This window comes from Mauremys reevesii, linkage group 10, assembly GCF_016161935.1.
Source record: "Mauremys reevesii isolate NIE-2019 linkage group 10, ASM1616193v1, whole genome shotgun sequence".
NCBI classification, from domain to species: Eukaryota; Metazoa; Chordata; order Testudines; family Geoemydidae; genus Mauremys; species Mauremys reevesii.
In genome coordinates, this window is record NC_052632.1 from 992,461 (window position 1) to 1,008,900 (window position 16,440).

The 16,440-nt window shown below is 63.7% G+C and overlaps 2 protein-coding genes across 6 annotated transcripts in view; both read left to right on the plus strand.

The window, feature by feature from the left end:
• The window catches only part of MAN2A2 (mannosidase alpha class 2A member 2), a 36,332-nt gene extending 28,695 nt beyond the window's left edge, over positions 1-7,637 (plus strand). For all 4 annotated transcript variants that reach the window (XM_039491512.1, XM_039491514.1, XM_039491513.1 and 1 more), the window contains 7 exons: positions 153-267; positions 390-523; positions 1,803-1,944; positions 3,597-3,730; positions 4,724-4,918; positions 5,748-5,858; positions 6,641-7,637. In XM_039491512.1, coding sequence (XP_039347446.1) covers positions 153-267; positions 390-523; positions 1,803-1,944; positions 3,597-3,730; positions 4,724-4,918; positions 5,748-5,858; positions 6,641-6,796 — 987 coding nt within the window. In that variant the 3' untranslated portion in view covers positions 6,797-7,637. The remainder of the gene's footprint in view (positions 1-152; positions 268-389; positions 524-1,802; positions 1,945-3,596; positions 3,731-4,723; positions 4,919-5,747; positions 5,859-6,640) is intronic.
• A 248-nt stretch (positions 7,638-7,885) lies between these two features.
• LOC120373282 (protein shisa-like-1) lies at positions 7,886-14,721 on the plus strand. 2 transcript variants are annotated; one of them, XM_039491519.1, is made up of 3 exons: positions 7,886-10,578; positions 12,465-12,678; positions 14,157-14,721. In XM_039491519.1, exons 1-3 carry the CDS (start codon positions 10,512-10,514, stop codon positions 14,479-14,481), a joined length of 606 nt encoding a protein of 201 aa, XP_039347453.1. In that variant the 5' UTR covers positions 7,886-10,511; the 3' UTR covers positions 14,482-14,721. The 2 variants fall into 2 exon arrangements, with proteins under 2 accessions (XP_039347453.1, XP_039347452.1); XM_039491518.1 differs by having other exon boundaries at positions 7,889-10,578; positions 14,073-14,721.
• Positions 14,722-16,440: the final 1,719 nt, after the last annotated feature.

Here is a 16,440-nt window from a genome sequence, read left to right on the forward strand (position 1 = left end):
GTACAGGGGCCCAGGGCCCTAGGAGCAGCTGGGCACTGAGGCCTGTGGAGGGGGCCTTGGGAGGGCTGGTGGGACAGAGGGGTCCAGGCTGTTACACCTCCCCTCCCTCGTACCTGCTGCACTGTGTCAGGCTGCCCTTGTTCCCTTCACAGCCCTACGCCCCCAAGGAGCCGCCCGTGGTGCGGGTGACCGAGGGACCCTTCTTCTCGGAGGTGGCCAGCTACTACCAGCATGTGCAGCAGGTGGTGCGGCTCTACAACGTGCCAGGTGAGGGCCGTGCAGGGTGGGCTGTGCTGTGCTGCAGGAGCTGGGGGCACTGGCGCTCAGCAGGGTCCCTGGCATTCCACTGGCAGGGGCGGGTGAGGTGATCTCAGCCCTCTGCTTTGCAGGGGTGGAGGGTCTGTCCCTGGATGTGTCCTGCCTGGTGGACATCCGCGACCATGTCAACAAGGAGATGGCCCTGCGCCTCAGCACCAGCATCGCTAGCGAGGACACCTTCTTCACCGATCTCAACGGCTTCCAGGTGCCTGGCAGGCCTGGCCAGTGCCCTCCCCTGCCTCCTGGGCATCTCCCCTGACAGGGCAGAGCCAGTACCTTCCCCCCTGGGTATCTCCCAGCCCTGCCCCCCAGGGCAGCGCCCTCCCCCACCTCCTGGGTATCTCCCACCCCTGCCCCCCGGGGGAGTGCCCTCCCCTGCCTCCTGGGCATCTCCCCTGACAGGGCAGAGCCAGTACCTTCCCCCCTGGGCATCTCCCAGCCCTGCCCGGTTCCTGGGGCAGCGCCCTTCCCCACCTCCTGGGTATCTCCCAGCCCTGCCCCCCAGGGCAGCGCCCTCCCCCACCTCCTGGGTATCTCCCAGCCCTGCCCCCCAGGGCAACGCCCTCCCCCACCTCCTGGGTATCTCCCAGCCCTGCCCCCCAGGGCAGCGCCCTTCCCCACCTCCTGGGTATCGCCCACCCTGCCCCCTGGGAGCGCCTCCTGCCTCCTGGGCATCTCCCTGACCCCAGGGCAGAGCCAGTACCTTCCCCCCTGGGCATCTCCCAGCCCTGCCCCCCAGGGCAGCGCCCTTCCCCACCTCCTGGGCATCTCCCAGCCCTGCCAGGGCAGCGCCTTCCCCACCTCCTGGGTATCTCCCAGCCCTGCCCCCCAGGGCAGCGCCCTTCCCCACCTCCTGGGTATCTCCCACCCTGCCCCCTGGGGGAGCGCCCTCCCCTGCCTCCTGGGCATCTCCCCTGACAGGGCAGTGCCAGTACCTTCCCCCCTGGGCATCTCCCAGCCCTGCCCCCCAGGGCAGCACCCTTCCCCACCTCCTGGGTATCTCCCACCCTGCCCCCTGAGGGAGCGCCCTCCCCTGCCTCCTGGGCATCTCCCCTGACAGGGCAGAGCCAGTACCTTCCCCCCTGGGCATCTCCCAGCCCTGCCCGGTTCCTGGGGCAGCGCCCTTCCCCACCTCCTGGGTATCTCCCAGCCCTGCCCCCCAGGGCAGCGCCCTTCCCCACCTCCTGGGTATCTCCCAGCCCTGCCCCCCAGGGCAGCGCCCTTCCCCACCTCCTGGGTATCTCCCACCCCTGCCCCCCTGGGGGAGCGCCCTCCCCTGCCTCCTGGACCTCTCCCAGCCCTGCCCCGTTCCTGGGGCAGCGCCCTCCCCCACCTCCTGGGTCTCTTCCCTGCCCCCCAGGGCAGCGCCCTCCCCTGCCTGCTGGGCATCTCCCCGCCCAGGGCCAGCTTCGCGCAGGACATTGGTGGAGCTCAGAGTGGTGCTGAGCCAGACGCTGCACCGCCTGATCTCTCCTTTCCTCCAGATCCAGCCTCGCAGGTTCCTGAAGAAGCTGCCTCTCCAGGCCAACTTCTACCCCATGCCAGCCATGGCCTACATCCAGGACAAGCAGAGCCGCCTGACCCTGCACACAGCCCAGGCCCTGGGGGTGTCCAGCCTGCACAGCGGTGAGGGGGGGCAGTGCCCCAGAGCCATCTGCACCTGGCTGCAGCGTCTCCTTGAGCCCCGCGCTCACCACTGCTCCCAGTCTAAGCAAGGCCAGGCTGGTCACACCTGAACAGGGAAAGCCAGTGCTGCAGGGAGTGGGGCAGGGGCGCTCTCCCCGGGCAGTCAGGGCTGGTCCCAGGGCAGTGCTAGGGGGCGCTGTGCTGTAGGGAGCGTGGTGTGGCCAGCAGGGGGCGCTCTCCCCTGCAGTCAGGGCTGGTCCCAGGGTGGCGCTAGGGGGCGCTGTGCTGCAGGGAGTGGGGCAGGGGCGCTCTCCCCGGGCAGTCAGGGCTGGTCCCAGGGCAGTGCTAGGGGGCGCTGTGCTGCAGGGAGTGGGGCAGGGGCGCTCTCCCCGGGCAGTCAGGGCTGGTCCCAGGGTGGCGCTAGGGGGCGCTGTGCTGTAGGGAGTGTGGTGTGGCCAGCAGGGGGCGCTCTCCCCGGGCAGTCAGGGCTGGTCCCAGGGCAGTGCTAGGGGGCGCTGTGCTGCAGGGAGCGGGGTGGAGCACTCAGCAGGGGGCGCTCTCCCCAGCAGGCAGTGCTGGTCCCAGGGTGGCGCTAGGGGGCGCTGTGCTGCAGGGAGTGGGGCAGGGGCGCTCTCCCCGGGCAGTCAGGGCTGGTCCCAGGGTGACGCTAGGGGGCGCTGTGCTGCAGGGAGTGGGGCAGGGGCGCTCTCCCCGGGCAGTCAGGGCTGGTCCCAGGGCAGTTCTAGGGGGCGCTGTGCTGCAGGGAGTGGGGCAGGGGCGCTCTCCCTGGGCAGTCAGGGCTGGTCCCAGGGTGGCGCTAGGGGGCGCTGTGCTGCAGGGAGCGGGGTGGAGCACTCAGCAGGGGGCGCTCTCCCTGGGCTGTCAATGCTGGTCCCAGGGCAGCACTAGGGGGTACTGTGCTGCAGGGTGGGGGACTCAGCAGGGGGCGCTCTGCCCGGCAGGCAGGGCTGGTCCCAGGGTGGCACTAGGGGGTGCTGTGCTGTAGGGAGTGGGGGTGGAGCCAGCAGGGGGCGCTCTCCCCAGCAGGCAGTGCTGGTCCCAGAGCAGCACTAGGGGGCGCTGTGCTGCAGGGAGTGGGGTAGGGGTGGGGCATTCAGCAGGGGGTGCTCTCCCTGGGCTGTCAATGCTGGTCCCAGGGCAGCGCTAGGGGGCGCTGTGCTGCAGGGAGTGGGGTGGGGGCCTCAGCAGGGGGCGCTCTGCCCAGTAGGCAGTGCTGGTCCCAGGGCAGCACTAGGGGGCGCTGTGCTGCAGGGAGTGGGGTGGGGCACTCAGCAGGGGGCGCTCTCCCCAGCAGGCAGGGCTGGCCCATTGCCCCAGGGCGACGCTCGAGGCCTGTGCTGCAGAGCTCTGCCTTTCTGATAACTCGAGGCCCTGACTGTCCCAGGCGAGGGAAGCCCCTGTGCTCTGCGGTGTCTCAGCGGAAGCATCGCCCCAGCACTCTGGGAGAGCGATGTCTCCTCTTCCATTTGCTGCCCCAGTTGCTGCTGGACTGGAGTGGCCTCCGTCCGGAGTCTCTCCCTGGCCCAGCCCTGCAGTGGGGCCCAGTCGGGGCCCCTCTCCATGGGAGGAAGGGTTAAGGGCCCAGGTGTGTTCAGGTCCTGCTGGACCCTTCCCCTCTCTGTGCCCCACAGGCCAGCTGGAGGTGATCCTGGACCGGCGCCTCATGCAGGATGACAACCGTGGCCTCGGCCAGGGGCTGAAGGACAACAAACGAACCTGCAACCGCTTCCGCCTCCTGCTGGAGCGCCGCACCACGGCCAACAAGGTGAGGGGGAGCCCTGCCGGCGGGAGGCAACGCCATTCTGCTCCCCGCTGCCTGGGCTGCCCAGGCACTCCAGCCCCCTCGTGGCGTGGGGCGCTGGGGGTGAGCCCAGCTGCTGCGGCCGGGGGGGGGCAGACACTGAGTGCTGAGCCCGGTGGCTCCAGCGGGGGGGTGCTGTTGGAGTCACCATGGGTGTTGGTTGGACATTGGGTTTCCCTTCCTTCCCTGTCCCAGACTGTAGCAGAGCTGTGCCGTGCAGCTGTGAACCAGTTGCGTCGTCCCACCCCAGCGGTGGTCGCACTGCAATGGAGGCGGCAGGTGCTGTGCTGCTTGGGGGAGGGGACTGCGTCTCAGCCAGGTGCTGCGCTAGGCTGGCTCTGCGCTGGCACTTTGCCACACAACTCTTACAACCATCGCTGTTCTCGTCCCATCTCCCCTGCTCCCACCCATGTCACCCCCTAGAGCTCCGGCTTCTTTTCCAAACTGGCTTCCGTGTTCCTAGCCTGGCCCTTTTCCGGCCGCGGGACGGGCAGTGGAGAGGTACCTGCCGGCTGCCGCGCTGTCTGGTGACTGTAGCTGGGGCCGCTGTCAGTGTGTAGCCCAGCTGGGAGCCTGGGCAGTAGATGGCGGTAGATTAGGCCTGTGTGCTGTGCATGGGATGGAGCACTGGCCCGAGGGGTGGGTGGGCTGCAGTGGAGTGGGGGCCCTGATGGCTCAATCCTGGCCTCCCCCCGAAAGCAGGGAGGGGAAGGGTCCCGCCTCATCAGATCAGATGTGACCTCCGCAGCCCCTGCTGCCTGGGCCGGGGATATTGCTGCTGCCTGGGTCTCCTGCCACCCCCACTGCCTGCATCGGGGTGTTTGGGGGAGCCCCACGTGGATCCCTGCTGGGGAATTCCCTCGCCCTCTTGGTGGGTCCGACCAGCCCAACAGGTGGGGGTGCAGCAGGGCGGGGCTGCCCCAGACCCCTCAACTCGGTTGGTTGCTCTTGTTGCAGGTGCAAGACAGTCGTCCAATCAGCTTCCCCTCTCTGCTGAGTCACATGACCTCCATGCACCTGAACGCCGAGGTGCTGGCGATGCCTGTTGCTCAGGAGAAGCCAGCGCCCCCGGCCCTAAGGTCCTTCCGGCCCCTCTCAGCCACCGTCCCCTGTGACTTCCACATCCTCAACCTGCGGACCCTGCAGGCAGAGGTAAGAGCCCCGGTCCCATGGGAAGCGAGCCCAGCCCCCCGACAGCTCGCAGCACCGCCGTGTGTGGGCGGGTCACACTGCCCGTTCCCATCATCCCTGGGATCAGGCCCTATGCCCAGCTGTACCCATCCCTTTGGCTGATGAGTAATTAACACCTCGTTTCATGGAAGGTGGAATTAGGGAGGTAAATGAATCATGAGGCTGAAAACCGGATGTTTGTGCTAAAGAAGGGACGGCTAAAAAGACAGAATGTCTGAGCCAGCTGAGGCAAGAGGGAGAACACCCAGGGGCCAGTTACAACAAGTAACAACGGACACGCTAAGCGAGGGAAGTAGGGGTGAGGTAAAGAGTCCGTGGGTGAGCCTGCTGCACCGGGCTTGGTTCCTGTGGCGCACTCAGGCCAAGCCATTGCAGTGAGACGCGTGGGACACAAAGGGACAGGTGCTGGGACACTTAGAGCTCTCATACCCGGCGTCCATTTCCCACGACTCATCATCTCAGCCGAGTTCTGCCGGGTGCCAGATAAAGGCTCCGAGTGACGCAGGCTGGAGCCGAGGGAGTTCTTGAGGGCCGAGGGGAGAGGTCTCGGAGGGAATCCCAGTGTTAGCGGTGCTGTGTCTCGACCTGAATCCGGGCATCGGGAGCGGGTCCTGTCTCATTGCTCAGTCGTGTAGCTGGGCCCAGCAGCTCAGCAATGGCAGAAGGGTGCAGATCCGAATGGGTCTCCAGGACACTGAGCTGCAGGTTAGATCAAAGCACAAACATCCTGGATTCAGCCCCATGATCCATTTACCTTCCTGTCACACGCGTCTCTGCTTCCCCATCCCAGGACGACTCGCTGCCCTCGGCGGAGATGGCGCTGATCCTGCACCGCAAGGGCTTCGACTGCGGCCTGGAGGCCAAACACCTGGGCTTCAACTGCACCACCAGCCAGGGCAAGGTGGGTCTGGGACACCCCCAGTGACACCCCCCACTGGGGCAAGGTGGGTCTGGGACACCCCCAGTGACACCCCCCACTGGGGCAAGGTGGGTCTGGGACATGGCCAGTGACATCCCCCTCCCCCACTGGGGCAAGGTGGGTCTGGGACACGCCCAGTGACACCCCCCACTGGGGCAAGGTGGGTCTGGGACATGCCCAGTGACACCCCCCACTGGGGTAAGGGTGGGTCTGGGACACCCCCAGTGACACCCCCCACTGGGGCAAGGTGGGTCTGGGATACGGTCAGTGACACCCCCCACTGGGGTAAGGTGGGTCTGGAATACCCCCAGTGACACCCCCACTGGGGCAAGGTGGGTCTGGGACACGCCCAGTGACAGCCCCCACTGGGGCAAGGTGGGTCTGGGATACGGTCAGTGACACCCCCCACTGGGGTAAGGTGGGTCTGGAATACCCCCAGTGACACCCCCCACTGGGGCAAGGTGGGTCTGGGACACGCCCAGTGACATCCCCCTCCCCCTCTGGGGCAAGGTGGGTCTGGGGGGGGAAGGTTGTGGTGGTGAGGGGGCGCCTGCCAGAGGGAGCAGTGTTCTTGGAGCCTAGGCTAGGCTGCGTTCCTGGGGCACCGGCTCTCCGTCACATCCTGGCCCCTGTCTTGCAGCCCCCCCGAGGGGAGGCTGCCTTTCGGTGCTAGCTTCGTGCGGCTCCCCGGGGCCTGCCCCAGCACAGAGCTGAGCACAGCCTGAGGCGCCAGCCCCTCACCCCACGCCCCCTTCTCTCTGTAGTTCTCCCTTGGGAGCCTGTTCCACGGCTTGGAGCTGGGGTCCCTGCAGCCCACCTCGCTGACACTGATGTACCCGCTGGGCGCGGCCTCCCCCAACAGCACTGTGATCCACATGGACCCCATGGAGATCGCCACCTTCCGCATCCACTTTGGGTAGCCCCCGCGGCCAGGAGAGGAGCAGGCCAGCTGCGCAGCGTCCAGCTGGGAGACGTCCCCTGCCGGGGGGGGGGGGGGGAGCTCCCTCGGGCTGTGGCTTGGGGGCGGACACTGCACGGGATGCAGACGGACTCGCAGGAGCAGCTGCCTCCATTATTTATTAATCTGCGTTTAAATAATATTGCAAATGGCCAAGTGTGGGGGCTGGGGCACGGCCCCGGCTGCGCGGCAGATCCCAGGCCGCTCCCAGTGCTCAGCCTGGCACTGCCGACGCTGCAGCTGGAGAACGCTGCGTTCTCGGTGGCCATGCTGCTGGCTCGGCCAGGAGGCAGGTTGCAGCTTCCCCAGTCCATGTCCCACCTCTCCCCGTCCCCCTCGCCCCATGTTGTGGGGTAACCGGGCAGGTGCTGGAGCCTGCTGGACTGCAGGGGTCTGAGTGGAACCCTGCTGCGGGCTGGGTGAGAGGGGTCCGGGGGTGCGGCTCTAATGGACACTCTGTGGAACTGGAGACTGAATTTCTCTGAGTTTGTAGGCAAGAAAAGGCCTGTTTGCACCTCCCGCCTTGTGTCTGGTTTGTGGCTCTTGCTGCTGGTTCCAGCGTGTGGGGAGAGCCCTGACCTGGGCTGGGGGGGTAAGATCCCGGGGCTGGGAGTGCTGGTTCTGGGCCTGCAGGAGGCAGGAGCTCCAAGGGCCTCCGCCCCCTGCCCTTCAGCTGATGGGAGGCTCCCCCTTCCGTTTCCTGCACTGTGGGGTTCTCCCGCAGCTTCTATTGACTGAGCCCACAGGGTCAGGGAGGGAGGCTTCTCCTGCCCCCCCGCCCCCTCAGAGCCTGCAGCCCTGCCCAGCAGGGGGTGCTAGGAGCGAGTGCCCCTCCCCCAGCCCAGGCCCCTCCAGCCCCCGCCCAGCAGGGGGTGCTAGGAGCGAGTGCCCCACCCCCAGCCCAGGCCCCTCCAGCCCCCGCCCAGCAGGGGGTGCTAGGAGCGAGTGCCCCTCCAGCCCCCGCCCAGCAGGGGGTGCTAGGAGCGAGTGCCCCTCCCCCAGCCCAGGCCCCTCCAGCCTCCGCCCAGCAGGGGGTGCTAGGAGCGAGTGCCCCTCCCCCAGCCCAGGCCCCTCCAGCCCCCGCCCAGCAGGGGGCACTAAGGACTGAGTGGTTCCCCCCACTGTTCCTGGCTGTTGTGAGCAGTGGGGGAAGCTTGGAAGGGGAGGGTTGCGATGGTTCTTTACTAGACCCCTCCCTGCCCGTCGGGCGGAGCTGTCTGGCCGGCCTGGGTCCCCCCGGGAAGCAGTGCAGTCTGCCCTCTAACCAGGCCAGGCTGACAGCCCCTAGCTGGCAGAGTATTATGTGCCTGCCTTGTCGACCTGTTTTCCCTGCAGCTGCCTCGGAGGGACGGAGCAGAACAGATAAAGCTGAGGTGTGTTAAAGAGGGGTAGTGGAGACCGGGAGGGGAGGGAGAGCAGCCGCTGCACTTTCCCCTGGTCACAGCACAGATACCACGGGGCACCCAAGGGAACTGACAGTCAGCAAAAGGGAATGTTTTAGAGAATGCACATGCAGTCTGTGGAACTCACTGCCACTAGATTAAGAGCTGGGTAGGGTTAAAAAAGAATCCGATTTTTCTATGGAGAATGAGAACAGTACAAAGAAGAAACCTGGCTGCCTCCTGCAGGGCAGGGGCCAATCCCAGCTGCTGTACCCAGGGCTGTGGGATGGCCTGTCAGGGCAGGCTCCTGTGCCCCCCCTAGAGGCAGTCAGTGCTCCAGGACACGGGGCTGCTCCAGGCTAGCAATCTCGCTGCCGTCACTGCTGCTCCTCTGGCCTGGCTGCGGGGCTGTGGGAATGGCTCTGAATGTGGCCCCTGCCGCAGCTCCTGGCCCCTGCTGGGTGCCCTCAGGAGCAGTCTCCTGAGCATCTCTGGTTGCTATGGGGCCAGTGTCATTACACAGTGCGGCACTGGGGCTGTGGAACTGCCCTGGCCTCCCCCAGGGCTAATTATGCAAGGAGGGGGTGGGGCAGAGGGGTGCCTGCAGCTGCCTCTGATGGTGCTGAGCACAGCTCTCTGCCCATGGGGCACGCAGGAGGCTGCGCTCTGCCTTATTTGTCTGTGTTCCTGGCACACAGCAGGGCTGGCTCCTGGCCTCAGTGCCCCGGAACAGCCAGTGGCAAGGCCTTCCCCGCAGCAGCTGCCCCCTCCGGTTGGACCCCGTCCCTGCCAAGCCAGGCCCCACGCACTGGCAATACACCTTGTGAGCTGCTCGCCAGAGACCCCTTGCCCCAGGGCTGTGAGCTTGGAGCACCAGGAGACCTGGCACGTACCAAACCGAAGGCCGTGAGATGGGAGCTCAGTGATGGGGCTGGGCAGTGGCCTTGGGGTATGGGATGGTCCTGGGTACAATGCCAGGCTCAGGCTTGTGCTCCAGAGTTGGAGCTGCCCCCCTAACGAACAGCTCTAGCCCCATGGCATGGGAAAACCTCCCAGACGGGCCCCCGGTAACCAGGGCAGGAGGCCTGCCTGAGTCTGCAGAGAGCCTGACGCAGGAGGGCAGAGGAGAATGGCGGCTCGCAGCAGCGCAGGTGGCTGGCAGACCTGGCAGGTCTCTGCTGGCAGCTGGGGGCAGGCTGCCGCCGGGGGAGGCTCGTCTGGGGCCTGCATGGACAGGTGAAAGGGATCCTGGCAGCTCGTGTGCAGGGCATTCCTGGGGCTGGCTGCTCTGTGGATGGGGCGAGCAGTGCTGAGCTGGCAGGAGGAAGGGGCTGACCCCTCCCCCCCCATAAGTGCAGCAATTAGCGGCTCTGGCTCCTGAGCAACCACTAATGGAGCCCCTGGCGGGGGCCCAAGGCCCTGCTGCTGAGCGGGGGCAGGGCTGGAGAGTGCTTCTCCTGGTGGGCACTAGCTGGGCTGGTTCTCCCTCTGCCCCACTTGGCAGAGTTCTTCTGAGAGGCCATCTTGTCGCTGCCCCTCCCCTGCTGCGCCGCCATTCCCCAGGCCACGTGGTAACAGCTCTGCCTTTGCCCCATGGGGGTTTAGACAAGGGGCCTCTCACCCTAGGCAAGAGCATGGCCACCCCATACCAGCCTCACCACCCAGAGCTGGGTACGGTTGGACTCGTGCTGGCGCAGCGAGGCACACTGCTTACTCCTCCGTGTGTCCTTCGCCACCTGCTCTCCAGCCAGAGCTGCCTTCCCCTCCTGCATAGAGGCAGAACCCCTGTCACCCCCAGGTTTGGCTTTATGAACAAAACCTCCCAACCAGAGAACAGCTCAGCCCGTCTGCCCAGGCTGGGCTGCTCCAGGGCTCCTCTCTCCAGCCTACTCAGCCCACACCCTAGATCCTCTCTCCCCAGGGAGCCACTGCCCCAGCCCTGACACCCAGCAGGGTAATGACCCTGCCTGGGGGAGTCACCAGCACCCACTTTCCTGGCTGACAAGTGGGGCTCAGGAATGCCAGTGCCAGCCTCACAAGGGCCTGCAGCCTCCTGCCCCATCGGGCACTGGCTCCCGGAGAGGCTCATTAGTGATGTGCCCGCCTCTCTGGCTCAGCTGGGTCCCAGTGGAGCTGGGCAGTAAGTGCAGAAGGCTCATGTGGGGAGGTCTTAATGGCTGCGTGAGGGAGAGGCGCTTGCTGGGCCCGAGATAGAGGCGGGGGCAGGAGGGGCGGTGGTTTCTGTTTCCTCAGACTGGAGCCTGAGCTGCCTCTGCCCAAGGAGCAGACAAGAAGATGCTGCACAGACTCCTGCTGGGTGGCCTCCTCTGCACCACACTTCCTACCAGCTTCCTCAGCACAGGTAGGGCACCCCTTGGTTCCCCAACCCCCTCGGCATGGGCACAGTGCCCTCTCAGCTCCTTACCCCCTCGGCCCGGGTAGGGCACCCCCTGAGCTCCCCAATCCCCTTGGCATGGGCACAGTGCCCTCTCAGCTCCCTACCCCCCTTGGCCCAGGTAGGGTACCCCCTTGGTTCCCCAACCCCCGTGGCATGGACACAGTGCCCTCTCAGCTCCGTACCCCCTCGGCCCGGGTAGGGCACCCCCGGAGCTCCCCAAACCCCTTTGCATGGGCACAGTGCCCTCTCCGCTCACTCCCCGCCTTGGCCCAGGTAGGGCACCCCCTTGGTTCCCCAACCCCCTTGGCATGGGCACATTGCCCTCTCAGCTCCCCAAGCCCCTCGGCCTGGGTAGGGCACCCCCTGAGCTCCCCAACCCCCTCGGCATGGGCACATTGCCCTCTCAGCTCCCTACCCCCCTCGGCCCGGGTAGGGCACCCCCTGAGCTCCCCAATCCCCTTGGCATGGACACATTGCCCTCTCAGCTCCCCAACCCCCTCGGCCTGGGTAGGGCACCCCCTTGGTTCCCCAACCCCCTCGGCCCAGGTAGGGCACTCCCTTGGCTCCCCAAGCCCCTTGGCACAGGTAGGGCATCCCCATGGCTCCCCAACCGCCTCGGCATTGGCACATTGCCCCCTCAGCTCCCCAGCCCCCTTGGCACAGACATGGCACCCTGGTCAGCTCCCCAAAGGGCTCTGACTCCCTCCCTGCAACATCTCAGCTTCAGCACAGCGCTATTGACGCTGCTCATTCCCGGGGCGAGTGTGCGTCTGGCCCCAAGGGGTTGGTACAGGCCGGGGCACAGGTGTGCTTGGCACTGCCCTGGGGGTCTGTCGTGTAGGCGTGTTGGAGTGTGTCTGGGGTGGTGCACTGTTCCATTGGCTGTGGCAGGGCTGGGGAGTGTGCCCAGCTGAGTGTGAGGCCGGGCCACATTTCTCCTGCTGCATGGCTGTCCTCAACACCCTTCTGCAGCCTGCTCACAGATTAACATAGGACACCGCCCCGCCCCCTCCACGTGGGCAGTCTCCTTTGCCCCCCGCCAAACCCTCAGCATTGGGGAGAGCAGCTGTTCTTGCTACTAGGCCCTTTGTGCTCAGCCTAGGGGGCAGGCACCCTGCCAGCACTGCTGCAGGCAGCTGCATTCTGCACGCCAGCCGTGCTGGTGGGTGCAGCGCCAGGGCAGGGCACTGTGAGATGGAGCCAGCCTGGTGTGGTGCTGCAGGCCCTCGGACACCCCTGCCGTGCTGGGCAATCAGGGTCACAGCCCAGGGGGTGAGCACCCTGTCCTACCACGGCCAACACTAGGCTGCCCGCAAGGAGTCACCGGCTGGCTGCCCTTGGCTCATGAGCCGCTGAAAGGGCCTGAAGCAAACCCCTCTAGCCAGTGTACATGGGCGAGCAAGTTGCTCTGGCTTGCGCAGCCCAGAGCCTGAGGGCCACGGGGTGGGGTCCCTGTGCACGGTGGGTCCCAGGCTAGGTCGGCTCATGGGACAGGACTCAGCAAGCTGCCCAGGCAAGCCCGGCTCTCCGGGCACCCAGGAGGGCTCTCCCCAGCCCATCCCCACAGAGCCCTGGGAAGCTTCAGCCAGTCAGGGAATTTTGTCAGGGTTCTCCTATTGGTGGTGTTGGCATGAGGTCACCCTGGGGTCTCCTGGGGCTGGGCTGGCCCTGCTCGGTGTCTCGCCTCCCACAAAGGTCTGTGAACATGGGCCTTCACTCAGGTGGGGGAAGGGGGGACTCCGTCAGCTGGTAGCAGTTGTAGGCTATCTGTTGTGACTGTGCAGTAGGCAAAGCTCGTGTACTTGGCTCATGTTCTGAATAGTCTCTTTCGCTGCGACTTCCCCTTGCAGCCTCAGCCCATAACCTGCACCTCTGCGAGGGATATCCCAGCCCTGATGGGCGCTACCACTCCGGCTTCTACTGCCCACGCCTCACTGACCCCCCTGCACACAGGTACTGCTGCCACCACGGAGACCACGCCCTCAAATCCTGCTGCCCCCAGCTGGCCTTTGAGAGCCTGAGGAGGGTCAATCTATCCAACGTGCCCACCCCAGCCAGACTCAGGTAAGCAGCAGCGCCTGGTCTGTGCCTGCACTTGGGTGGGGGAGGGGCTGCTTCAGATTCTAATGCCAGCCATGTGTGCACCCCCTTCTGGAGGAGCAAACCCAGCATGACTCATTGTGGCCCTTCACCACACACAGTGCAGCATGAACAGAGAACACTGCATGCTGACGGGCACACCTGGCACCCCAGGAGCCACCCAGGTGAGCTGTAAAGAGGAGCCTGGGGCTCTCGGGAATGGCAGAGCAGCAAGCCCCACAAGTTGGTTTTACATGAGTCAGAGAGGCGCTTTATAGACATGCTGTGACAGGCACGAAGCTGCATTGCCACTATATAAATCCCTGTTACGCCCACACCTGGAATACTGCATGCAGTTCTGGCCACCCCAGCTCAGGACAGATACATTAGAATTGGAAAAGGTTCAGAGAAGGGCAACAACAATGATTAGGGGAATGGAACAACTTCTGTATGAGGAGAGATTGAAAAGATTGGGACTATTCAACTGAGAAAAGAGACAGCTAAGGGGAGCTATGATGGAGGTCTATGAAATCATGATTGGTGTGGAGAAAGTAAATGAGGACGTGTTATTTACTCCTTCTCATAACACAAGAACTAGGGGTCACCCAATGAAATTAATGGGCAGCAGGTTTGAAAGAAACAAGAGGAAGTATTTCTTCACACAACACACAGTCAACCTGTGGAACTCCTTGCCAGAGGATGTTGTGAAGGCCAAGACTATAACAGGGTCCAAAAAAGAACTAGAGAAGTTCCTGCAGGAACTTATGGCTATTCCATCAATGGCTATTAGCCAAGACAGTCAGGGATGCACCCCATGCTCTGGATGTCTCTAAACCTCTGACTGCCCGAAGCTGGGGCTGGATGACGGGATGGATCGCTTGATAACTGCCCTGTTCTGTTCATTCCCTCTGAAGCATCTCGCACCAGCCACCGCCAGAAGATACTGCGCTTGATGGATCATTGGCCTGACCCAGTGTGGTTGTTCTTATGTTGTAAAGGAAAATCATGCCGCTCTAATCCACTCAAGTGGCTGGAGCTGGTTAACGGACATTAGCGACTCATGCCCAGCCCTGTTTTCCAGCAGCAGCTGCAAAGCAGCAACTCTCCATTTGCAAGGTGTCCATGGGCAGCGCCTCTGCTGAGCACCATGGTCCATACATTTCCCTAGCAGCACCGGGCTCCCTAGGAGGGGGACGAGGCCCCCTGGCATCGAGCTGGGGAACATATACAAGTAGGACAGGTCTGCCTGGGGGCTCCCAATAGTGCCCAATGGGGGAAACCGCCTGGCATCTGGGTCCCCCCGGGAGAGTGGAGGCACCCTGCTGTAGCAGTATTGCGTCCAGTGTAACACAGCTGTTGCCTTGTACCTTCCCCCCCAGGAACCCACTGCCCCTGCTGGCTGTGGGGCTCTACGGCCTCCTCGTCCTCACGCTCATGATCCTCGACTTCCTCCACTTCTGCAGACTCAACCAGCGCCGCGTCTACAGCCTCCTGGGCAGCAGCCGCCTGGGCAAGCGCCTGGCCAGCTCCTTCCCACACCGCTGCCCACGGCCCGGCCCGGCGCGAGGAGGGACCCAGCGGCAGGAGCTGCCCACGGCCCGGCCCGGCGCGAGGAGGGACCCAGCGGCAGGAGCTGCCCACGGCCTGGCCCGGCGCGAGGAGGGACCCAGTGGCAGGAGCTGCCCATGGCCCGGCCCGGCGCGAGGAGGGACCCAGCGGCAGGAACTGGCTGTGACCATGGCCCGGCCCAGCCAGGACAGCAAGTGTGAAGAGCGGGCACCACAGTGACTGGGGGTGATACTTGGGGCAGAGGGCGTGTCAGCTGTAGGTATTACAGAGGCACCGTTAGCAGAGCCTGGCGCGCTGCCACTGCGATAAAGCGAGCCCACGCCTCAGCCCCGCACTGTTTGGCCTGGCCTGGTCCTTATAAAGTGCCTAAGCTGCTTGACAGGCCAAGCCCTGTCCCCGAGTGCTCTGTCTGGGATGTGACCTCTGGAGAAAGAGGAACCCTGGGGCGTGGGTAGGGGGGTGGAGTCACATGATCATAGATCATAGAATCATAGAATCTCAGGGTTGGAAGGGACCTCAGGAGGTATCTAGTCCAACCCCCTGCTCAAAGCAGGACCAAACCCAACTAAATCATCCCAGCCAGGGCTTTGTCAAGCCTGACCTTAAAACCTCTAAGGAAGGAGATTCCACCACCTCCCTAGGGAACCCATTCCAGTGCTTCACCACCCTTCTAGTGAAAAAGTTTTTCCTAATGTCCAACCTAAACCTCCCCCTCTGCAACTTGAGACCATTACTCCTTGTTCTGTCATCTTCTACCACTGAGAACAGTCTAGATCCATCCTCTTTGGAACCCCCTTTCAGGTAGGTGAAAGCAGCTATCAAATCCCCCCTCATTCTTCTCTTCTGCAGGCTAAACAATCCCAGTTCCCTCAGCCTCTCCTCATAAGTCATGTGCTCCAGCCCCCTAATCATTTTTGTTGCCCTCCGCTGGACTCTCTCCAATTTATCCACATCCTTCTTGTAGTGTGGGGCCCAAAACTGGACACAGTACTCCAAATGAGGCCTCACCAGTGCTGAATAGAGGGGAATGATCATGTCCCTCGATCTGCTGGAAATGCCCCTACTTATACAGCCCAAAATGCCATTAGCCTTCTTGGCAGCAAGGGTACACTGTTGACTCATATTCAGCTTTTCGTCCACTGTAACCCCTAGGTCCTTTTCTGCAGAACTGCTGCCCAGCCATTTGGTCCCTAGTCTGTAGCAGTGCATGGGATTCTTCCGTCCTAAGTGCAGGACTCTGCACTTGTCCTTGTTGAACCTCATCATATTTCTTTTGGCCCAATCCTCTAATTTGTCTAGGTCCCTCTGTATCCTATCCCTACCCTCCAGCGTATCAACCACTCCTCCCAGTTTAGTGTCATCTGCAAACTTGCTAAGGGTGCAGTCCACACCATCCTCCAGATCGTTAATGAAGATATTGAACAAAACCGGCCCCAGCACCGACCCTTGGGGCACTCCACTTGATACCAGCTGCTAACTAGACATGGAACCATTGATCACTACCCGTTGAGCCCGACCATCTAGCCAGTTTTCTATCTACCTTACCGTCCATTCATCCAGCCCATACTTCTTTAACTTGCTGGCAAGAATACTGTGGGAGACCGTATCAAAAGCTTTGCTAAAGTCCAGAAATAGCACATCCACTGCTTTCCCCTCATCCACAGAGCCAGTTATCTCATCATAGAAGGCAATTAGGTTAGTCAGGCATGACTTGCCTTTGGTGACACAAGCTGGGCAGGGCTGGGGTCTCCTGGCCCTTGCCCTCTTCATCCCGCCCATGGCTCATCTGTGCTCAGGGTCCCTGGGGCTGCCTGCAGCTCCTCGTTCACTGGTCGCACTCGTTAGTTCCCTTTTAGTGCTGGTTGTGCCTCGATCCCCACCCTGGGCACCGAGGGCTGCGGTTGGGGTCCTTGCTCCTCTGTGGCCAGCCCAGCTGCTGCGCACCTGTTCAAGGGAGCACGGGAGGGTCCACAGGGTTATGTGTGATGGGCATCAGCATGGGGGTGCACGTGTGGGTGTGGGGTGTGCATGTGTGGGTGTGAGGGGTGTGGACACGTGTTGGTGTGAGGGGATGTGTATGTATGGGCTGTGGGGCATGGATGTGTGGCGGGGTGTGCATGGGTGTATGTATGTGGGTGGGTGTAGGGGTGTGGACATGTGTGGGTGTGCGGTGTACAC